The sequence below is a fragment of the Chaetodon auriga genome, chromosome 6, assembly GCF_051107435.1.
Source record: "Chaetodon auriga isolate fChaAug3 chromosome 6, fChaAug3.hap1, whole genome shotgun sequence".
In the NCBI taxonomy this organism is placed as follows: Eukaryota; Metazoa; Chordata; class Actinopteri; order Chaetodontiformes; family Chaetodontidae; genus Chaetodon; species Chaetodon auriga.
Window position 1 is genome coordinate 18,661,504 of NC_135079.1, and position 25,153 is coordinate 18,686,656.

At 42.4% G+C, this 25,153-nt stretch overlaps 1 protein-coding gene across 2 annotated transcripts; it reads left to right on the plus strand.

The window, feature by feature from the left end:
* Nucleotides 1-9,967: 9,967 nt before the first annotated feature.
* On the plus strand, nt 9,968-24,573 carry LOC143321991 (tyrosine-protein phosphatase non-receptor type 5-like). Of its 2 annotated transcripts, none has more exons than XM_076732812.1 (14): nt 9,968-10,343; nt 14,109-14,218; nt 15,439-15,715; nt 16,379-16,501; nt 16,631-16,726; nt 17,013-17,269; nt 17,452-17,644; nt 18,125-18,209; nt 18,561-18,640; nt 19,054-19,191; nt 19,320-19,430; nt 20,620-20,780; nt 21,080-21,193; nt 22,170-24,573. In XM_076732812.1, the coding sequence occupies exons 3-14, from the start codon at nt 15,446-15,448 to the stop codon at nt 22,261-22,263; spliced, it is 1,722 nt and encodes a 573-aa protein (XP_076588927.1). In that variant the 5' UTR covers nt 9,968-10,343; nt 14,109-14,218; nt 15,439-15,445; the 3' UTR covers nt 22,264-24,573. The 2 variants fall into 2 exon arrangements, with proteins under 2 accessions (XP_076588927.1, XP_076588928.1); XM_076732813.1 differs by having other exon boundaries at nt 10,306-10,515.
* The last annotated feature ends 580 nt before the right edge of the window (nt 24,574-25,153 follow it).

Below are 25,153 nucleotides of genomic sequence, written 5' to 3' on the forward strand. Positions count from 1 at the left end.
AGACTGTTGTTATTTGATTACAAGTCCTAAAACTTTGTGGCTTTGGTAACAGCACTGATAGAAAGTTTGTTGAATAATGTTGCAGTGACGCATTGCTGGAGTCAGATGCAGAGGACTGTGTAGGAGAAGTAGCATGATAGTCACCACCACAGTTATCTGTGATGGGCTGAGACAACAGTCAATTAAGTAAATACTGTATGCTGTGAAGCATACAGTTCAGTACTTCCTTGCGTTAGCGTTAGCACTTCCTTAGTGGAACAATGATTCTCAAAATGACCACAAAGAAACACATTCAAACAAATAAAATTAGAACTGACATTGTAACTTGTTGAAAAAGTTTATTAACCCTTGGCATCTACATATGTAATCACGTGTGTAGATACAAACTTTGAAGCCTGAAGAACTGTTATCCATCAGTTTTTTCCCTTCTTCCTTTTCTCCCATTCTCCACCTTGTAAACTCTGGTTTATGCATCTCTGTCTGTAGACGTACACCTAGACATGGACTTTTCCCCTCTCTCTGCCAAAAAGTATTCTCTTTGTCTTACTTGACCTTGGTTTTTTTCTACTTTACATTGCTGCTCACCAATTTCATAACTTTCACCTATGACTGGTAGCCATGGAGGGAGGAGGGAGCAATCAGGCAACGTAGAATCCCACCAAATTGTGTAATAAGCTCACTGGTCTACCTTGTATGTGTCAGGTTTTAGTCTTTAGTTCCCATGAGGCAGGTTAGCAATAATGAATATGCAGCATCCTCTTAAACTTAAAAATAAAGCTTATTGAGAAACATTTCAGGCGAAGGTCGCAGTTTGGCACCAAAACTACATTGGGTAATAACTATGGGTGATGTTCTAGGGCTCAGATAGACTGTCGCCGTTTATACTACATTTGTCATTATCACCCCATGCTGGTATTGCATCTAAAAATAATGGATACATTGGAACTACAGAGGATCTACACTTAACCGAAGCATGGATTACACTCCCTCTGTTTGAAAGTGTGCTGTCACAATAAAGGGTGAACAAGGGATGTTTCCCTTTAAATCTGTGTTTAGATTTGAGGAAAACAGACACTTTCTAATTATGCCTGTGCACAAAACTACCAGAGCAGGATATTCCAACTGTAACTCTGCTCTTCATCACTCCATCTACATAACTCTCCATCATTTGTTTGTTTCTGTTAAACAAATAGACATAATTGCTGCTCTGACGACCAAACATGTGTGTTTACATCTTCGCTGTCAGAGCTTGTGGTTTAGATTTGAACACTGGAGTAAACAGGGACTCCTAATCTTGCGTTTGAAACTGTCCAGTCTGGAGTCTTGTCCCTCGATGGGATCTTACAATGTTGAAAAGAAGTTTCTAACAACAGTGGGGTGGTGAGGTCGCTGTGACAGAGCCCTCCAGCGAGGGTGGAGATGCACTGAAAAGACATTATCTCTGCACACTCCATTAAAAACTCTATTAAAGGCATGTCATTTACGTCCCAGATTAGCCTTGCATAGACTCATACTCCTCTTTCTCTGCACATTCCCCACTTTATGTACACATTGTTGGTCTGGAAGGCGCACACAGACTCCCTCACTCAATCACAGCTAAAGACAGACGTAAACTATTGTGTCACTTTCAATACATCACATAAACAAAAGCAAACTAAAACCCTGTTATTAATCCACTCATGTCATCACACACCCTCATGCAACCACCCCTTGTTCTAGTTTTACTCTACATGACACAATAGTATTTAGATAAACCGTCAACAATGTTTTATTTTCTTCCCTTCATGACTGTGATAGTGTAGTATGTAATTACCAAGTGCACAGTAGGAGGGAGCATAGAAACCTACTTCATGAAAAAACAATTAAATTTAATGGATCTGAACTTTTGACCCCTACCCCAATATGTTAAAAAGTGATGAATGAGTCTGGCATCAGTCTTTGACAGGACATTTGAGGACAGGCTCAGAGCTGATGTCTAATCTCAAGGCTTTGTGTTTCGACAGCCAAAGACGGAGCTCTCAGCCAAAAATGGTCCAAGAGCAGCACCAACACATTGCTGGTCTAGAACCAAGAGCTGATGTGTCTGGTTTTACTGGTGCTGGGTGCTGATGGACGTAAACCTGCAGTTGGATGGAAGCTTTCTGAAGATGTAGTGAGCCTGGTGTGATAGTTCTGCCGCTATCCTACTGGCTGCTGTTTGACACCATGCAGAACACTCATGGGCTCTGTGAAGAGCTTATGGACGTCCATCTCTATGAAGGTGAGAGTGAAGGCGGGGGGGTAGACAGCGGGGGGGTGAACAGTCATTGTGTGTGTTAGGGAGCCTCTCAAACATAGTGTAAAAGTCTATGTGACATGCTCACAGGAGTTGATATATGAGCATACAGTGTCAGCGAATACACTGCTGACACATGACAATTGACATGCAGATGGCTGGGAAAAGCGTGCTGTGTCCTCGCTTCCTCCACTTGCGGAGGGCACCAGCTCGTTGGCCCCTATAGCACTGCACAGGGTGTGTGTGTACAAGGCAGTCTTTCCAGTTTCTTGTGGGGACACAGCCATGGACCTCTTTGGAAGGACTCACAATATTCAGCAGAAGCTGTTAGTATTGATTCCCTGATTTTCGGGAGCATATTCTGATTGTACCTTTAGTGCATAATGGATATATATAAATATGAATACACAAATAATCGGGAGCACTTAAACACAGGGGCTGCCAGCACAGAATTTGTCAAATATATATTTTTGTCAAACTTTGTAAACTAGAAGACCACTCATGAATCACTTGGAGGACTGTGATGCAGATTGCATACCGGACACTCAAGAATCAGACAGGAGCAGAATAAATAAATAAAATCTTCTTTCTCCAACTATCATGCCCGCCCCCACCCCATTCCTAGCACAGGAACATGGATCAGGCCCTGTGGAACCAGGCACTAGAAAAAAAGAGTGAGCTGGGACTTGTGAGATCCTGTGCTAGAAGGAGGATAAAAATTGTCCCCAGACATCGATGTTCAATATGCAAACATGTCTCGCAAGAATTCTTGAACATAGTTGCTGCAGTTTGGAGATCAGTTAGATAGACTTGTCTTTCTGTTGCATCTAACATAATAAGGATAACTTCAACTGTCTGCCCTTTTAACTATATTAGCAATTGCTCATTTGTTAGCATTGCTAATGCTGTCTTCATATGGGGTCATATTTACAGTGTTCACAGTAAGAGTCCATATTTGGTATTCACAACCTTGTAAGTGGAAATTTTCTAAAAGTTCTGAGCTCGAGTTTTGATGTGCTTGCTTAAGTTCTCAGTGATTGCAGAAGCCTTGGAAGTTCATTTTTTATCGGATGGTAAGTTAATATGAATTTAGGGTCACGTGACTGCAATCAACCTATTGTACATTTCGCTTCTGCAGTGCAAAGTCAGTTACTTCTTTTTTCTTTGTCTTATTATTTGAGTCCTTAATGAAGTCCAGACCATCCTTAGATATGTGGAGTGTTGGTTTAGTTTGAGGCTTGTGCAGATGCTGTGTACAGATGTTGTGAATCGGCCCGTTGTTACCGAACTTTCCAGTAGCTTGTCCTTGATTCCAGGCAGAGCCTATTTTATGATCCAGACGTCAAATAAGCCAGTTTCAGTCGTCTGTAAAGATGCAAAAGTTCTTCACCTCCACCATATTCACCATAATATATTTTGTTAGACTCTCTCTACCTAGCAGAGGACCACATTTTCAAACACAGGCTTTTATTTATCATTAGTTGTTATCATCTCAGATTTAACTGAACTGAGATGATAACGTTAACTGGACTCACCTATAAAAGTGGCTCAGTAGTACAGAGACGTTGGAAGGAGGGTCAGTGAACCAAACAGTGCTTTTGTCAGAAGCTTCCCCTTGAGAAAGGTTTTTATTATTCAATATTTATACAATGAGGGGCCCATGGTTTACCTAATGACTACTGATTCATGATTGACATGAGCATGCATGGCACAGGCTCATATGAACATTTTTTATTCTCATGATCAGCACTACTGTGTTGGACAACACTGACCACAAGAGAAGTGATAGTGGTGCAAGGGGTGAAGCAGCCCCACACTCCCTCACCCCCATTTTACAGCACCGCCCTCCAGAAAATAGTTCCAACGACATCTCTGTAGTAATCTGATCTTTATGTGTTAATTCAGTAGAGTTCCTCTTAAATTAGTTCCTTGTTTCTTTCTTTTCAGTTGCTGAACACACAGGTATTTGGAACCTTGCTGTATCGTGTTACCGTTGTGACAATGAGTTGTTTTTTCCCTTTTCCCCTGATGCCTGATTTGTGTTTAGTTTGACCCTGTGACTGAATATAACTCATTATACCACAAATTTAGCCTTCCAGTAAATACAGTTTCCGTCACAGATCTAACGCTCTGTAGTATCACAGAGTGTCTACAGGAAACAAGCTGACTGCAGCAGCCTACAGTCATCTGATGAACAGCTCCCTGATGCCCACCAATGCAAATGTGCAGCAAGATTAGCCTTGTCAGTCTGTGTTAGACTGTGTTTTATGCGTCCAGATAGGCAGGCTGGAAGCTGCCATCTTCATCTGGATGTGATGAGTCACAGTCAAATCTGAGATTGGCATCAGTTAAGCAACAGACAGGAAAGCTTTAAGCTCAATTAGCCCACTAAAAGTCACCACATTAAATATTGCTTTGCCAAAGACTCCAGAGGTGTGTGCTAATGAGACACGCTCAGCTGGCTTCTAGATGTTCATAAGAAACCAGCAGTGAGCCATTAGGACCGCTAGATGCCTCCATTTGTTTCCAGTGGAATGCTGCTCATTGTCTCATTGACGCACACATTTTTTTTCTATTTCATATAGTAATAATTCAGATTTTGACATATTACAGTGTTTGATACTGTTGTATTGTAACTGTACCATCTCTTATTTACAAAAATTTTATAGTAACTATTTTTAAACTGATGTTTTAGTAAAACAACATCAGAAAAATATCAGTGTGTATCGCAGCAAGAGGAAAAGAGGAAGTGATGTAACAGTTTGATGTTTCAGTGTAGCTGCTCAGGACACAGACAGCTCAAGGCCGCCGAATATCAACCTCTTCTCCTGTATCATTAATTAGGTTAGATGATGCTTTCACACTCACCGTTTACACTGTGTGACAGTGACCTTGTGTTTGTGTTGAGTCTCTGTGTGTGTGTGTGTGTGTGTGTGTGTGTGTGTGTGTGTTTGTGGAGGTGAGGTCATTTTAAAAGGGGATGAGGAGGAGAAGATAAAGAAGGACAGAGTTCACTTAGTTGATTGGAGCTGGGGGAAGGTGAGGCTGCGTGGGGGAGATATATGGACAAAGAGAAGAGGACTCTGACTGAAGTAGGTCATAAATAGTGAAGAAAGAAGGGAGAAAGAAGGAGGGAAAGTGTGTGCAATGAGATGAGATTTTAATACTTGACTTCAATAGTAATAGTCTAAATAATATAAAAATAAATGAATTGATAAATACATTCAAAAATCAAAAATAGGATTTTGAAGCATGTTCATGTTCTCGTATGCATCTCCATAAACCAATAAATGAGCATGAGGACGATAGTAAAGCATCCACACACTGGAGTCATAGCTCTCTTACAGTTTCCATGAAATCAAAGCAGATGTTCAAGCTTTTTTATCATGTGTTTTGTGCTGATTGTCATCTCTATGCCAGTATCTGGCCCAACAATGACAAAAAAGCTCATTTTGAAGGTTTTCTTAATGGCACTTCAGACTTCAGATATTTAAAAAATGGTACTGACTCATCATGCACTCCGAGGCTTATTCTATTTTTGTGTCAAACCAAACTTTTATAAATTTTTATGACACTGCTGGAGCGGAGTGTGTCTGGGAGCCAGGCCTCACTGATTGCTTTACAAAAACACAACGTTAGAACTTTCTTCACAGATTTGGGTGAAACTGGATCATGTTTTCTGGAGAAAATATTTTCTGGTTTTCCTACTGGTGTCCTCGGGCTGCTCTGCCTCAGCTTGCTGTGATTTATGGAATGTCCTCGCAGACAGACCGCTTACTGCAGCAAACTGTATCCGCAATTAGCTAATTAGCTCGGTTAGCCATGCAGCTAGTGGTCCTATTAGCTGAGTCAATCCCAGGGTGCCAGGGGCCAAACCCAAGAAAAGATAACCAGGTGGGCCCACTGGGACTTTTGTTACTACTTACAGATTGAAGTAAATAAATAAAATACAAAATAAAAGTCCAATGTGATAAAACAGAGAACTCTTACTCAACTACTTGAAAACATGCCAGAGAGGGACTGACTCAGCTCTGCATTCATGATTGTGGCTGCAGTCTGTTTGAGGGAATCAACTCAAGATTTTGTGTTTAACAGTAAAAAAAAATAAATCTACAATCACAGATAATATTTATTTCTGTAATATTGTATACAGCCTGTGACTGCACTGAGCTGCTATGTGTGCGCTTGCACTTGTAGCATGATGTCATTGCAGATATTTCTAATGGTTAAAAATTAACAAAGTAGTAATGAGTAATAATTAATCTATAATTAAACTAGTTTAAAAAACTGTGACCATGACACTCAGGCATGGTCAGATGGCCAGTGCTGCTGCTGCATGGGAATGTTTATCTACCTCACTTACAAAGGACAAGGACTAGCCAAAGCCAGTAACCTACGGGGAGGCCGTGTGGGTTTTCTTTGGGCAACCCAGTGTAGGCTGCCCACAGTGAGTGTTTGCCCTCTACACACTGCCCCACAGTAAACCCACACATACCCACAGCAGGCCCAGAAGGGCGTGTAGTCTGAGAGAGTCTGCTAATAGGACAGCTAGCTGATGGTGGCGGGGGAGTAAGACACATTTAACACTATTGGCTACTGTGATGCCAATCAAAATCTGTGACAAGTCCCTGGCTTCCTGTTATTGTAGGAAACACGTAAATATGTTGAATCAGATAGGCCCCCAGGAAGTGCGCTGGGAATTTGATATAGTGGTCAAACCGTATGGCCTAATTACAACGTTAGGTGATGACCCAAAAAGACTGTGAATACATTTTTTGGAGCATCACAACCCCTGTGAAATGACTCTTTTCTTTATCTAAGTTTCTAAGTCCATTCAGTGCAGTAACACTCTGCTGTTGTGCATGCTCTATGGGCACTGTGGTCCATAGGGCATGTGCAGAATGTACTTTTCTAATGTCTTTACCTGGGTGAAGTGACTTTTTTGGCATCATGCACTACTGAGCAACATTCGTAGGGATGAACAGAGCCCTGCTTCAATGCTGTATCCACATCCGAGACTTTAAGCTTTTGTTAGCGATGCTTCTTCACTGGGTCTTTGCCTGCAGAAGACCTATGTTGGATCGGGATATCTCTCATAAAAGCTGAGAGGAATTTTCAGCGTTTTGAGAAATCTGCTCATTTGCTTTCTGCAGAGAGTGAAATGAGAATGTCAATGCCACTCTCATGTCTGTATGGTAAATGTGAAGCTAGAGCCAGAATGTGTTTAGCTTTAGTTAGCACAGAGATACAGCTAGCCTGCCTCTGTCCAGTGGTAACTACATTTGCCTACCCACGGCTGTAAAGGTCACTGATTAATACCTTATATCTTGCTTGCTCTGTGAAACTCTGTAAAAGAAATCATATAGTGGTTTGACATTGGTTTCTGGTATCAATCCTCTCATCTCCAGTAACTCTCAGCAAGAAAAGGATGTGTCAAAAAATGTTGAACTATTCCTTTACAGTAGCACTGATTCTGGTGTGTTCGTACTTTTCTATTGAATTTAATGTCTGCTTTGTCATTCAAGTGAATATTGAATTTTGATTTGGTCTGAGAGAGTCAAATTTTATTTTGCTATACGGTAGATCTTAACTTCTTTGTCTTTATATAACCTGCAGTGTCAGATCAGGTGAAGCTTTACTCTGTCTCCTACTTGCTGTCAGCAGAACTGACACTCAACCTGCTCAGGTTATGGCCACTCAGTATGTATTTAGTTAATGTCTTTCTTAATTTCTGGTCATTCATTGTGCTCAGATTATCCGCCACATTGTCTGGTAAGCGCTATATCGCAGTGAAATTTCCTTTGAGTTGCTTTGAGAGCTTTTTAGCCTTTTTCATCTCATTGCTCTGTTTTTTCAGCCCCACACTTTTCTGTTTAATTCATTCTTACCGCTCTCATTTGACACAGCATGCATCAAAAAAGCTCAGAAAACCCACTGTACACTACCTACCCACCAAACAGCAGACAAAGTTAGCAACAAGCTGGTGAACACTGTGGAGCATATATCACTAAAGAGACAGATATTTGGTGGAGCCCAAAAACAGAGATTCACCAAGTTACCAAAAACACAGATCCACGTGAATGCTAACGTTGCTCTGTGTGTGCTAAGTGCGTACTGTATATGGAAAACAGTTTGCTATTAGTTTGCCATGTTAAATCAAAGATGATGCTATGTCTGTGTTGTGTTTACAGCTTGTTTACGCTTCCCTCAAGGGCCAAAAAAAATCAGTTATTTCAGCATTAAATGATTTGCATATTCCTCTCTTTAATTATAATATACTACATATACATTATTACACTGCATTTACTTTAACAATGTACACCTACATTATATAGTTTAGTATTTTCCCCCTTTACATTCAGACTTATTTTATTTGCTTTGTAAACCTGCAAACAGGAGGGGCTTTGGCAGTGCTGCAATGGTCATGCCAATAAAGCAAATTTGAAATTGAAAAAAAGAAAATGACGTAGTGTTTGTGTTCCCCAGTGTTTGTGTTGATCAGATAGTGGCTGTTTCCTGCTGGTCAGTTCAGAGAGCTGACAGGGAAAGGCTGCCATATGGCAAGACAGGAAGGAGGGAGAGAGAGAGAGCATAACACACTGACGGGGAAGAGAAAAGAAATGACAGGAGGTAGTAATGAAAGAGAGAGGAAGAGAGGGAGGGAGCATCAGAGGGGGAGGGGGGAGAGCGTAGGAAGCAAGCGAGAGGATCAGCAAGAGCAGCGACAGCATGGGGACGCCAAAAACGTTGGAGACCGGAAAAAGAGTGCAGACCTGGCGATGATGTGTTTCTCACTGAAGATGAGTGAGACACAGGGTGAGGAAGGTGGGTGGCAGAGCCTACAACTTGGAAGCAGAGGAGGTGACAGTGGGGGGTGTTCGCTGCTCAGTGATGTGTTATGATCTGATCCCCCCCATCCCTCCTACATACACACTAGCGTGTTTTTGTCACTGAGGAGGACATCGCATTGATGGGGACTTAGCTTAAACGATAAGACTGGAAATATTCCATATTTTTCTTACTGTGAGCAAAACCAACAATGTGTTCGTCCATCTCCATCTGAATACTTTCTGTCGTCTGTACTCTGTCTGTGTCTCTCAGTCCCAAACCAATTCATTCTTACTGAAGACATGATCCTGAACAAAAGAGTAATGCACTTATTCATTACAATAAACAGACTAAATAATTTCCCTGAACAGCTGGACGCTAGTTTTTCGCAAACATTTCTCAAACACAAGTTGTTGGGGACGATTTTCAGCTGCGGATTAATACACATTTGTTGCTCTGATGGGTATTCATGGCAGCAGGGTGATGTATGTGGGACTGACTGCACATAAACTACAGTGCCTGTGTTCATGGTAATGAAGGACTGTGTCATCTAGTGCAATGTTGTAACTCACTGATATGTTCTTAATAGTTTTTGGGTATTTGATCAAGGTCTGGTCTAGGCAAGGTATTTTAAATTCTTTTTGGCATTTTTATATGGTTTGTTCAGCCTTATCCTTTAACCCTAAAATGTAATGTTTTACCATGTGGGGGCCATCTTTTGGAAGTGAGTCCCCGTAATGTAGCTGTATGTACAGATTAATGTGCCCACAGTGTGATAAATACAGACACGCACACAGTCTCTCTCTCTCTCTCTCTCTCTCTCTCTCTCTCTCTCTCGCTCTCCAGCTCCCTCACTTGCTCGCTCTCCCTCATTCTGGCTCTGTTGCCAAGGCTACCGTACAGCCTCTTGCTGCATATACCTAGACGAAGCTGCCGCCTGTGGATCTCTTTCTCCACCAGGATACAAACAAAAGAAAACCCATTAGACTTTTCTACCTCTGTCTCTCTTTCACACACAGACACACACACACACACACATTCATAGATCCTTCCTCTCCTAACCTCACACACATCCCCTGCCTCTCACTGTCGGTCTGTCTCCTTACATGCAAACACAGTCCTTCTTCTCCCAGACAGAGGAGCAGTAAAGGGATTGGCGTGGTTCTTGGTGTTTGGCTCCTGGTCTTTGGCTCAGAGGGAGCAGAGCAGCAGATGGCGATGTGAAGACAGGCTCAGCCAGGTAAGAGGACTTATCCTAACCAGACTTAAGGCTCTGGGTGAGTGACTGTTCCAGCCCTCCTCTACACCCCATGTCCCCCCCCCCCCCCCCGCCCGTGCGACATGAGGTGAATACCAATTCCTCAGCAAAGCCACGGTTCATATGGCTGCTGCGCTTTCCTGTTTGGAAAAAGGTAGGCATCTGTGCTGTAGTCTACGTATGTGTGTGTTTATTTTCAGTTTTTAAACTGATCATTTGCCAACAGGTTGGTTCTTCGATGCTGTTCTAACTATGTGTTTCCTCTGTCATCGTTATCTTTCAAAGCTTGATATCCTCTGTGTTGTATCATGTCTGTGTGACAGTGTGGGGGTTACCAGAGAGAGATGCAACAGTCCACCTCCCTGGGTGATTCATTACTAATCCATCTAGCTCTGCACTGTGTGGTCGCTCCAGCTCACCGTAGCCATGTACGTGATATGAATGGTGTTTTGTCTTAGTATGAATGACTGCCAGAGAATGCCATTCCTGCACTGGTGTTTTGATGCAGTGCAATCATGTAACACAATCCTTTGTCACCGGGAATCCAAATTTATCTCCAGCAGCCTGTAAATCAATTCGCTATGCAGCAGATTTCAATTATTCATACAGTATATCTTTGGTTGAATTGTAAGTTGATACGTGTGCTGAAAAAGATATTGTAAATCTCAGTGGGCCTCTCCTAGTTAAATAAAGGCGAAAATTATAAACAATGAAATTTCTCTTTAAAATGGACTTGGAGGTGCTGCAGGAGATTGTAGGAGTGTATGTAAACAATGGAGCTGATTATCTGTCTGTGTGATATACAGGAGCTGGGTATTTAATTTTAAGGTCATTGTTAGCTTATGTGTGGATTGATATGAAGATTATGTGTGTGTGTGTGTGCGTCTAAGTGTATTACTCATGTTGTGGGGACACAAATCTGTTTACACAATGACATTGTGGGGACTTGCCTTCCTTATGGGGACAAAATACTCCATACTTTAAATCATTCAGTTTTAGGTTGATGACTTGGGTTAAGTTAAGGTTAGGTTTAGGGTCAAGGTTCAGGTTAGCAGGTAGGTTATGGTTATGGTACCAGGAAATGAATCTAAGTCTATGTAATGTCCCCAAATATGATGGAAACACGACTCCCTCTCTGTGTGTGTGCGTGTGTGTGTGTGCGTGTGTGTGTGACAGGGGAAGGTTGATGAGGCAGGTCTTGGACCTTGTGACTTCATCTCACGTTACCACCCCATCATCACTTTCAGTGAGAGCTTCCTCTCACTTCCTCTCCCTGCCACATTCAGCGCTTCAGCAGCGTGCTCGATACTTCACACTCGATACACGCTCCTTTGATTCACCTGGAAACAGGAAATGCTGCCGTGCCTGAGATTTTGCTGTAACAATTGGGACGCATCAGACAAAGCAAAACAAATCCCAACCTTTTTTTTTTTTTTTTCGTAATAAATAGAGTGGAAAAGCAGATTTGAACACATTATTTTTACAGGCAGAGATTCTTGGAGCGTCAGGAATGTCCATTAAAACACAAGCCAGTTGTCACCAAAAGAATAAGAAAATAGACCATATTAATTCCCCTCGTTCCTGGGACAGAGGCCACAGGCTTGTTGTATCGCTCCGTTTGGACTCAGCTGAATGTTGGGTGATTTGAATGGGCGCAGATTAATGGAAACACTACACACACAGTCTATTTGAAGACTGAGGGGGTGGTGTTTGTAAGGACCCAAAGACAGTAGACCTTCGGCGGGGAATGAGGCTGAATCTGCTCCGGTTTGACTTATGTGCCATTATTTTCTCAGAATAGCGTTTAAATAGTGATTTTTTGGGTTTATTGATCATTTGACTGTCAAAGGTGTTTTATTGAAGTGAAACTACTTCGTGCTTGGTATTGTTTTTTGAAATTTTGAACGATCCTTTAATGTGTCTCCCCCAAATATTGCATATAAGATAAAAAAAAAAAAAAGGGGGCCAGTGTTTTATCACTTTCTAGATATTAATAACAATGACAAACATTGTTCAGACCCACAGAACTTTATTTTAAACACTAGTGGGGATCCTAAGGTTTCTAAACATATCAAAAATGTGAGTCAAATAAGGCTGAATTCTGGAGAAATGTGTATAAAATGATGCACAAGACATCTAGAATATTTCCATTTGACGGGTTTGATGGGAGTCTTGGTTTGATGTTTTCTTCCATGTTAACATCTTATAGCTTCAGTGAAGAGCTGGGACAAGCTGACAGAATATATACCAAACATGACAGTTGAAATAGGCAAGTCTGACTATGTCAAACAAGAGAAACACTGCTTGTTAAAGGGTTAAATGCAGGGCCATACTTACCACTGAAGACACTGAGGTCATGTCCTCTGTGTTATTTCTGGTCCGTGGGGGACATTATGTTCTATATTCTGACTCCAGTATTCTCAATACTACTATCTGTACATTCTGCTATCTTAAGACCTATGAATTAAGAAATATTTCATTCAATATTTCATTCCTGGCTGTGAGAGAAGACTTGGACACAGCATGTCAGGAGATAAAATACAGAAAATGTAACTGAACTTTTCTGGGGTTGGGGGACTCATGACCTCAGTATCTTCAAATCCAAGTACAGCCCTGGTTAAATGTATCAGACAAGTGACCAAACAGGCACTCAGCAGCCAAAGGAAGTGACAGAAAAACAAAGATATTTACCTCAAAGAACAAAAGAAAAGAGAGGCGCTTTAAGACAAACCTGAATATTGTCACTGCTCTCCCAGTGCAGATGTATGTTTGTGTTTTTCATTTTTCAGGCAGTGTGTGTGTGTGTGTGTGTGTGTGTGTGTGTGTGTGTGTGTGTGTGCATGCTACAGTATGTTGGTTGCCACAGTTACCAAAACGCCAACCTCACTGCGTCATTGCTTCAGACAACCTTCACGCAGAAATGAGCTGCTCTCTCTCTCCCATTCATCCCTCCGTCCACTCATCTGCATGTACATCTATTGTTTAAAAACGGAAGCAGCTTCTCTTATACAACACAATCTGTAAGTGTGTGCGTGCGTGCGTGTGTGCTTTATATGTGTGTGTACATTGTATGTATGCACGTTGCCATAACGACGGGCCGGGCTAACTGGCGTCATCACTTCAAAACCACCTTCGCAGCAAGCAAAGGGAGATAGAAAAGGAGTCAAAGCAGCTCCCCTCTGTTCAACACCTGCACTCTCTCTCTCACAGACACACACACACCCACACACACACACACACACACACACACACACACACACACACACACGCGCAGACATGCATATAGCTCCAGCTACTGGTGTGGTCTCATATTCCGCTGAGCTCACCTCATTCGTTCAACAGGGTCCAGTGGCACAGAAGGAGAGGAGGGGAGATGAGAGCGAGGAGAAGGCTTGACTTCATGCATACTGATTCGACTCCAGCATTGTGAATGTATTTCTGAGGGCGTCTGCTCGGTCGGCCTCCAATCATCGCGGCCGTTTAGGGAGGCAGAGAAACACAGAGAGGGGAAGAAATATTGACAGTTTACTGTGTCACCTTACATCACCATCCTCCGCTCATGAAAGCACAGCTGGGAGCTGACGAGGGTGCTACTCTAATCCATCTTTCGATGAAACTAGATGACCAAACCTGTCTCAGCATGGCCAGTTGACTTTGAGTCACAAAGTGTGTATCTAACATATATATAGCGTTTCAGGACACGATTTTAAATTTGGAAATGTTTGACTGTCGTCCTCTGTCCTTCAGATTTGACTCTGCCTCACAATGGCTGACGACGGCTGGTTGCCACAGGATACAGGATTTAACTTGATCATGTGATCTGATTCCCCTCCCCAGTTCCCTGCCGTCTATCATAGGTGAGTCACGTGACGGGCTGTATATGGTTTTAATATTCCAGTAAGCTAACTGGGACAGTGTTTTCCTCTGCGTTGTCGGTGGGTAGTCATTGATGAAAACTGCTTCCAAACTCACTCGTGACAAATTTAGCCATCAGCAACACATTCAGACAAAAGTGATATGTGCGCAAAACAGCACACCACCTCTCTCACAGGCCCCCACATTCACACATCGGCACAAACCACGTGGTGCTAATCAGCCAAATGTACAAAACACCTTTATTAATGGTTGAAGGACAAAAGTGTAGGGCGTAAAGGGCTTTGAATACACTGCTGACTGATACAGAGAGGCTGTGTGTGTGTGTGTGTGTGTGTGTGTGTGTGTGTGTGTGTGTGTGTGTGTGTGTGTGTGTCTGTGTGTTGCCAGTAGATGATAATGCTCAGGATGGATGAGAGGGATGAGAGCCACTCTGTTGCCAAGGCGACGTACAGGGCTGTAAACACGCTACCCCTGACTCATCTCTCCACAAAAGAGCCTCTCTCTCTCTCTCTCTCTCTCTCTCTCTCTCGCTCTCTCTCACACACAAACACACAGACTCACACACACACAATAATCTGGGGGAGACAAGAGCATCGGGAGAGGAGAGCCACTCCAAGCCGCTTAGCTACACATCTGAATAGGCCTGTGGAATAAACACAACTCTTTCTGTCACATTTAAAAACAAAATCAGACACACACACACAACCTGACAAACACAGCGAGAAACTGGAAATCAGTATGTGGTTTTGTTGATTTTTTTTTTCTGTACATGTGTATTATTAATGAAGATACAGGAAAAAAAATGTAATAATGTAATTATTCACCAAGATGTTTTAATGGTGACATGAACATAAAAAAACCTTTTATTTTGTCAAGTTTGAGACATGTCTGTTTAGTATGAATGCTAAATATTGTTCACACAAAGTGTCAAAGGTCTCAAAAACAACACTACCCTCATTGGCCTTTTCTGGGTTTGTGAGTGATTAAAGCTAAAGGACAAACTGTACTTATTTCATTCAAGCAGTGTTTTTTGGACATTCTTTGAGATCACACGCTCTTATTCTTTCAGTATTCTGTTGGATTTTCAGATAGTCTGCATGGCAAACACATGATATGTAAGCAAATGTCAAAAAGGAGAGTCAGAATCCAGTTGATAAAACATGTAAGCATACCTCTAACACAAAGGATCCTCATTCAACAGGGGGATCATGACCCGCCGGCTGAGCAGCTCCACCCGTTCCCATACCGAGGACTCCATCTTCCTGAGGCCCGACGAGGACCCCGTCTGGCTGGATGAGCCCACAAAGACTGAAAAACTAGCCGATGGAGTACCTAAAAAAGATGGACTACCAAACTGCAAAGATGGGCCCACAGGGGGCCAAAGCCAACAGGGAGAGGAAGTGTTTATACACAAGGTGTACGCGCTGGTGATTGAGATTCACTGCTGGGCTGCACTGTTTGTCATCTCGCAAGTCACGGTATGTGAATGGACATCAGATTTAAGCAGAAAAATAAGTGAAAGTGGATAGTCTTATTGGATAGTCTGCTTTTTCGGATGAGTTTCTGCTGTTTCATGTCACGATGCCAGGCCAATCAGTCAAGATTCAAAAGTCTGGACCCAGGCAACAAATCCACAGTAGTGCAATTACAACATTAGCAATGCAAATGACACCTTAACACTTGAGCACAAAGTATTCTCTCAACTTGACCTTTATTTTTCCACAGGGATTTTCTTTTCATATGTTAGTGTTACATGCATGATATTCTCTCAAGTTTAGTCGACAGCTCACTTTTCTCTGGCAAAATTTGGGGCATAAATTGGACACCTCTTTAGTATTCATTCCCTCTTCTCGTCTCTTTCTCTGCTGACTTAATGTTTGATTCATTCACGAACAAAAGGACAGGTGCAATGTTACCATATGTTAAAAAAAAGCCTTGTAAATGTGGCCATAATTATGACATCTGAGTGCATGTGCTCAATTTACATACAGTGATTTTTATGCCTGCATAATAAGCTGTCTTCTTTTTAAATCTGTGTTCGCTTTTCACCTGGGAGCAGCCACAGTCCTGCCTGATTACCAATGCATGAATGACTGGTGAGTGCACAGTGACAGTCTACCTTCCCCCCTCTTTCCTCCCAGGGGTACTGGGTGTTTTTTCTGGTAGAAGGAAATGGACCACTCTCTTCTATCTACAAAGCCCTGCAGGTCATCGACTTCTACCTTGGCTTTGTGTTACCCTGCCACCCGATTTTTGGAATGGACGTAAGTGTCAGTCCAGGATCAGACCTACAGTAGAGCCGTTTGCTTTGGAGACCTTGCAGATATGCTGAATCCAGTGTTGGCTGTGTTTAACCGCCTCTTCCCCTGTGTTTCTGTTTCTGCACTGGCCAGTCCATGGTGCTGATGAGGGAAGTTGTAAACACCAAACAGCACAACTGGATTGTCCATGGAACTGCAGGGATTGGTGTGGCCATCTGTGTTATCATGGTAAAACACTGGACGGACCATTCAGTTACATTACTATCAGTCACATTCAACACAACATTTATTTTTATGCTAAATTTCAAATATTTGGTCATTTCTGCATGAACGTGGGATTCTGGTGGCTGTTTAATTGTTGTAATTTTCCATGAAGGAACAAGCCAGTCTTGAAGGAAGCTAGATCTACTGATTTCATGTGCAGACTGGCTATTTTCTTGCTTTATTGATATTTTATTGATGATAATAAAAAATGCCATCCCCTGCATCCTCCCTCCCACCAACCTCTCCCCAGGTTGTCCACATGGTGTGTAAATGGCGTTTCGGCACTGGCTTGTGGTCGTCAGGAATGGTGTCGCGGGACATTGGTGATCGGCGTCAGTCTGTGAGCCGCCAGCCCTCCTTCACCCTCTCAGAGTGGACGGACGCTCAGGAGGATCTGCTGGACATGGAACCTGTGCCCCAGACGCCAGTCTTTGAAATGGGCACTGACACCAAGACGGAGGGAGACGCCGCCACCCTCACTGTCACACCAGTGGGGCTTCAGGAAAGGTTAGAGTGGGCTGCAGAAGGCTCCAGGGTGGCTGGCTTTGTTTGTTTGCATTTTTATATGGATGTGGATCAACAGGAAGGCATCCATTGTACTTATGCATTTCAAATCCATATTTGTAGATACTGCAGCAGATGGGTAAACACATACTGTATGTCTATATGATTCAATATTTATCACACAGGAGGGGCTCCAATGTTTCCCTGACCTTGGACATGTGTACACCGGGCTGCACTGAGCCCTACGGCTACGGAGCCCAGCTCTCTCCCAGAGACCAGTCGGCCCAGGAGTACCTCCGACAGGGAACACACACCCTGACCCCTGCCATGCTACACACACGGGCCATGGATGACCAGAGCCTGCAGGCTGAATTTTATGTGAGTGCAGCAACAGTGGCTCACCCACCTACATGCTTTAGATTAACAGGGATGAACAGAGACTCACCGGAAGAGACGTACACACAGAGACACAGACACAAATGCACACACCCACACACACACACACACCCAGTGGAGCTCTGTACACACCCGTAAGCTTTTCCACTGTCTGTTAGTGGGCGAAGGACAGCTAGATGAAGGGATATTTGCATACATAAACCCACAGAGGATTCCAATGTCTGCCAGGCAGAAAGATGTGCATTCAAGACCATACACAAGTTGTCCATAGAATTTCAATCACGTACAATTAGACAGCAACAGTTTAGTATGAAGGACAGTGGATGACTTAAAGTTGGATATTATTTTCCTACTGTTTTGTTGTTGTTGTTGTTGTTGTTGTTGTAGAAGGTAAGGACAGAATTTCCCCTCCATTTTTACAAAGACTGATTGTTGTTGGACCCGTTGATTTGTGTCCATCAGGAGACTCCCATGAACTTTGTGGACCCTAAAGAGTACAACTACCCAGGGCTGGTGAGAAAGAACCGCTACAAAACCATCCTACCCAGTGAGTACAGCTGCAAGTTGGAACATTCACCCAGAAGAGATAAAACAGTTGTAAATTGTGTAAAAGCTGCCTTTCTGTGCTGCTTCTCTTTAATAATCCCACATCTGCATCAACTATTTAGCTCAGATGTGTCTATAAAAGGTCTGTCTCTGTGCACCAGAGTATTGATACACACACTGAGACACAGCACACAAAAAGACACCAACCTTTTAACAGAACTGAGCTGTGAGATATAATATACCTAGTATGCATGCATAACCATTATCTCCCATCTTCTTCTGCTGTTATCTCTTTGAATTGCAACCCATGTGTCTCTCTTTTTCATGATAATCTCATATTGTCCACCTCCAGACACACACAGCAGAGTGATCCTGAAGTCACAGGATGAAGATGATTTCCTCACCACCTACATCAATGCTAATTATCTCAGAGTAAGTGGAAATATGTGTATTCTTAGGCAAATTCGTGCTCCAGCATTCTCCATGGATGTAACCTTGAATTCTGTGTCTCACGCTCACAGACAGTAGAAACAGATAACTGTGGATCAGGCCTGTTTGCGTGTGTGTGTGTGTGTGTATTACTCAAATTGTGGGGACATAAATCTATTTACACAGTCACATTGTGGGGACCTGCCCACCTTACGGGGACAAATGCAAGTCCCCATCATGAAAATCATTAAATTTTCGGGTGACGGCTAGGGTTTCGGTTAAAGTTAGAGTGTCGTGTAAGTGTTAGAGTAAGGCAAGTATTGGTTATGGTTAGTGTTATAGTGAGTCTCCAGGAAATGAATGTAAGTCTGTGTAATGAACCCATAAATTATATAAACACAACTCTGTGTGTGCAGGGTTATAGCGATGAGGAGTGTGCATACATTGCGACCCAGGGTCCCACCGTGAACACAGTTGGGGACTTCTGGAGGATGGTGTGGCAGGAGAGAAGCCCAATCATAGTGATGATCACTAACCTGGAGGAGAAAAATGAGGTCAGTGTGGCGGGATGCAAGATGATGATGACGATGATGATGACAGATGCATTAATGAATGAATCGACATATAAGCTGATAATGGGATGAGTAAGAATATCTGCTTGAGTACGCATTGTTTCTTGCAGAAATGTGCGGAGTACTGGCCCGAGGACACTGTGACCCACGAGGGCATCGAGATCACCGTTGTCACGGTAACGCAGGAGGATGACTACAGTCTGAGGGTGTTTACTTTGAAGGTGAGAAACAGAGAGACGCCTCCTCAAGCTAAATGTAACACATCAACATGCTAACATTCTCACAACAAGAATGCTAACATGCAAATGTTTACCACATTCATCATCTTAGTCCAGCCTGTTAGCACGCTAACATTTGCTAATTAGCACTAAACACAAAGTACACCTGAGGCTGATGGGACTGTCATTAGTTTCATAGGTATTTGTTCACAAAACAAAGCAATGGACAAATTAGAGGAAAAGTCAGGTGAACACCAAAGTCACAAGGAGTCATCCTCTGCGGACCATGAGTGACTTTGTACAAAATTTCATGTAATGCATGAGATAATTGTTGAGATGATTCATTGTGGTGGACCGACACGCTGGCATTGCCATCCCAAAACTTGCTGAGTCTGTGTTGAAATCCTTTTATCAGATGATTGACTGACATTCATCTGTTCTCATGATTAATATTCAACCACGTAATAAAAACATGATGCACTGCAGTGTAGATTTGTCTGTCGTCACACCAGATTGTTGTTCTGCATTTCCAACATACCGAGCTAACACTACCCAGGCTTTCTTCCTCCCAGAGTAAATGCTTTCATCAGACAGTTTCATCAGACTGTCAAGGTGCATACAGACTGAACACAGATGTGTGTGCTGGGCAGTAGTTTACTCTACCTTCCTGAGGTAGCTGTGCTTTTCAGTTCCATTCATGTGTTTATGACGGTGCCTTATATTTAATTTGGGGTCACTGTGGCATTGGTGTTTATCAAGCCAAACACGATAATTCAGTAAATGCAGCCTGCATCTGATTACTAAGCACCAGGGGAGCATTATACAACTGAGTTAAAAGCTTGTTGTTTGGTTTCTGTTGTCTATCTGTTGGATTAATGATCATTGTCAGGCTGACACTCATGGAATAGCGTCAGCTGATGGGTTTGATTATGCTACAGTGCAGGCAAGGGAGGAATAGACGATGTCAGCTCTTTTTTATAACCCTCACTCTTTTTTTTTGCTGTCTTGCTCTGTTCATTGTTGTCGTAGCAACTAACACCAAGGTAACAATTTGGATATACATGCAGCGCAACCAGCTGATCAGACAGGATTCTGCGTGTCTCACATACATGTGTGCACAACTCGGTCACATCTGTATTTTATGCCCAAACGCCTGTCTGTGTGTGTGTGTGTGTGTGTGTGTGTGTACCAGTGTGGGGCAGAGGAGCGTCGTCTGCAGCAGTACTGGTACACCTCGTGGCCTGATCAGAAGACTCCAGACAAGGCTCCACCTCTTCTGGAACTGGTGCAGGAAGTGGAAAGGGCCCGACAGGAAGCCCCGCCCTCTGCTGGCCCTATAATTGTTCACTGCAGGTACAAAAGCAGTCTGCTTGTGATATAAGGATGAATAAGGAGCTCTTGTTACTGCACACCCATGGGGGGAATTGTCCAGTTTCATGTTAAACAGACCCTTTCTATTGCTTTTTTTTTTTTCCTTTTTACCATAGACACCACTTGGCAAAGCAGTGCATTTGTCTTCCTCTAATCCTCTGCTGTCTGATTTCCCTGAGGAGGATTTGACGTTAATCAAATTAGTGGGATCAGTGAAAATCAATACACCGATCCATCCATTTTCTCCTCCTCCATCCCTTTGTCCAACTTTTTGTCTGCAGTGCTGGAATTGGTCGAACTGGCTGCTTTATCGCCACCTCCATCCTGTGCAAACAGCTGAGGACTGAGGGTGTGGTTGACATCCTGAGAACCACCTGCCAGCTCCGTCTGGACAGGTGAGATATTCTTAGCCCTTTTCCATGCTCATGTCTATCTTTAGTTCTTGGCACCAAATTGTTGTTTGTTATGAGAAAAGAGCCTAGTTGACTAAGTTTCATTTGATCTGCTTCCAAATCAGCGGCTACAGTAAGTCCCTGCAGGCTTAAGTTTCAGTAGTTTATCCCAAAATGAAATTTAAATTTAACTTTAGAGTTTACAGGACAACCAACCGCTGTGTTACGTCACTTAAATCAACCACAGGCTTCTTGCAATGGGCTTTGAAATTGTTGTGTTTATCTTTTTCAAAAACCTCATTTCTTAAGTTCTTAAGTTTTTCTTGCCAAGTAAAGTGGTCACGAGAGCACCCTTGAAGTAAGTATTGATGAGACAAATACAGCCACAAAATGCTTTTAATTCTAAAACATTTTAACAAATCTCTCTTTCACTACTTTAAATTGTCATAGCAGGAAAAGTACAGATGTAACTGATAACTAATTAATTAATTTAAGCTATGTTAGAGATCCAACATGCACTATAGCTTTGTCCTGACTCTGGCACACCTGAGCGGAACACAGCCGCTATTAGTGTCATTAGTTACACCTGCTGTTGACCATTCGAAATATCATAGTCCATTGTGTTGCATGGGCTGTTTAAGCAAATGTGATGAACATTTTATTCTTTGCTGGAGCTGTTAAATGATGACTGCTGTTTGATGAATACCATACCAAAGATTTTCCATACTTTATAGTCTTATAAAAACAACCCATGCTACCAGCTCTGAGGCTGTACTTAGGCACAAGAGAGCTTTGAGCTAAATGCTAACATGCTCCCGGTGAACATGTCGCTGTTGAGCAGGCATAATGTTTAACATGGTGACCATCTTGGTTTGGCATGTCATAGAGTCAACCTGCAAGCATGGCTGAACAGTGTTTTCGATCTGAATGATTGTGCTTTCTGTGTGTGTGTGTGTGTGTGTGTGTGTGTGTTTCTCAGGGGTGGAATGATCCAGACGTGTGAGCAGTACCAGTTTGTGCATCACGTCCTCAGCCTGTATGAGAAGCAGCTGTCTCACACCGCTGAGGAGTAGAGTGAGCGCCACAGCCACACCCAGACCGAGACACACCACTGTACACTGTACCGCCTCTGGTGGTATGCACCACTGTACCTAGCATCATCTCAGTCTCACCCTTTAACAAGCTCAAACCATGTTAATCTTTCACCTAAGACAGGCTCGCTCAGACAGGACTGAACAGTTGACATGAAATCTGTGCTTACTGTATGTCTTTGACCAGAACAAACATAGAGAGGTGGGATTTGAGATAGGCCCCAAAAATCTGGATCAGACGCTTTACTGTCGTCGATCCACAGAGTCCTGGAGAGTCGTAACAGTCAGGCCCGAAATAATCCAACCCCGCACTTATGACATCGTATCATTTGCACTGCTGAGGTTTTTATCACGTTACTGTACGTGAGTCTCAGTCACGAAGGCCTCATCTAGTACATGGTCTGAAATAGCCCCCTCACATACTGTATGTACAGTTATCAAAAGGTTAAACTGGAGCTGACGTATAACCAGATCACCTGTAGCAGTGTCAGTTTGCTGTAAGGAGGAAATTCAAGTTCAGTCTCCTAAAGTTAGTGACAATATTAAGGGCCCCTTACAGCATAAATGCCAGCATAATTTAGATCTACAAAAGTGATCAAATGCCAGCCTAATATTAAATACTATATAGATGTAAAGGTTCACATTAGATATATGTTAACTGACATCTTTTCTCATTGACTCTCATTTTAAATGTAAAAAATCATGACAGAAGGCCTGTTTCAACTTTTGATGCGTTCAGGAGCCACCTCATCTTCAGGTTGCATGGTGCTAAGTGTTCATTAAAGGCATGTGCAATGTTATGGAACATAGGAATGTATAACAATTAGGTTATTAATTAACTAATTAGGATTTCTGTGCAATCTACAGTATTACAGTTTTACCATGCTGCCTGTGCAGTCTTCATGGCCCATGATGTTTACAGTAAACAACTCCTGCATTAAGACCACATAGATGTACACTCAGAGGCATCACAGAGCCAGCGACACTGAGGCGACAGTGACACAGGAAGTGTGATCCAGGGGAAAGCAAAACGTCGCATAATATACTTGCAGATGTCCCATTACGATCGTGGAGCCTGTCACCCTCAGAGTTACACGCTCTATGATGCCTCTGCTTTCAACAGTAGCTTGAACACATCTGTGAAGTAAGAAGCCCATGATTGTTGTATAGACAGGCCAGGCCTAATCTGTATGAAGCACAATAGACCAACTAAGGTTGTCTCTGATGTTCAGCTGTAAAAGTTCCTTTTTTTCCCGTATTGTGTTTTGATTGTGTTGATTTTAATGGATTGCATGTGCTGTATGGGACTCCATAGGTCCACAATCAAAGCGACGTGATTGGTTGTCCTGCTTTTTGTTGTGTAAAAGGGTTTAAGCCTATTATATTGCTTGCTCTCGGCCAATGCTTTTGATACAGTTTGCTTTTGTGAAACCAACCAGAGATATTTTTAGAACATTTTGATACAATCCTTTCGAGTAGATGCCTTGTGTATATTTCCGTTTACACCATGATGGAATGTAGCTCATACTGTGGATCAAACCATCGGTTTATATTGCAAGATTTGACAGAACAAAAATGTGACAACTACCTAAGTTACCTTACAGTACAGAAAATAAGTATATTACATTCAGTCCTCAGTATTATTACGTTATGCCTTTAGGCTTTGCTTTAATATGCTTTGCTTTCTGTGTATGTTCTTATCGTTTTCTTGGAGAATTTTACCTCAGACTGAGTTTCTACGCAGTCCCCGCTTGATTCCATCTGTGACTCTAGGCCACTCTCAGTTGACAACACGAGAAATAATTGCTATGTGTAAGGCAGCTAAAACAGTGAAGACAGTTTTTCTGTGTAACAAAAATCACACTCAAACCACTTCTATCTTGACTTAATGCATCAGATCAATAGTCATGAACATTATCGGAGGATGAAATTAACTGTGTGGGCTTGGACCAATTTATAAACATCAAATCAACTAGCAAATTAAACTGCCAAAATTACTTTTTACAGGACAATAGGACTGGGATTGATAAAAAACAAAGAAAAGCTACTATTTGTTGTCAGACTTTTGACATAATCCTCAGATAATGTCCAGTGTACTTGACTGAAAAGCTTTTATTTTGAGTGCTTGTTTTCCATGCTTACCTGGTCCTCTTCTGATGATCAAAACGGGGATGACGAAATAGCCAAACAGTCAGACATACAACCAACCAGCAATCAGTATTCCTCTCCTCTGCTACAGTATCGCTTTAAGTTGTGAGTTTTTGCATCCAAATAAAGGTAGATTTTCATGAATCTGTGTTGATGTCTCTGACTCTCTCTACCACTCAATCATGCACACAACCTCCCTTCAAAGCATCAGTTATTAGTGCAATGAAGCAGACAAAGCTGAGCCGGCTGCATGTTGCGCTGGGCATGTGACATCCACTCACATTGCCTTTATTGTACGTGCAAACATTTCCTCCTGCACCACAGTGTGCAGTTACATATTTGTACCACTGGGTGTCAGTATACACAATGTAATTGCGCATAGTAGCAATTGCTCCATTACCCTGCATTCATCTGCTTACTCAACACGTTTATATGGCAGAAGAACAGAACAAAGGCTTTCAATCAAACAAAAGAGAATTCATGATACTGAATTCAAACACCCAGTTATTACAACTGCTTTATCCAGTGGATACTAAGAACGCAATACTGTGGATAAATCATCTTTAATTTCTTTTGTAAATAAGATCTGAAAATATTTTTGAAATGTTCTTCATCTATCTCTCTTAAATCCTTTGAAGCAGAGTTTGGTGACATCATAGTTTTCCCCAGCACAGCTTCACCGACATCCACCCAATTAGAGATCCAATCTGCCAGGCCAATTAAA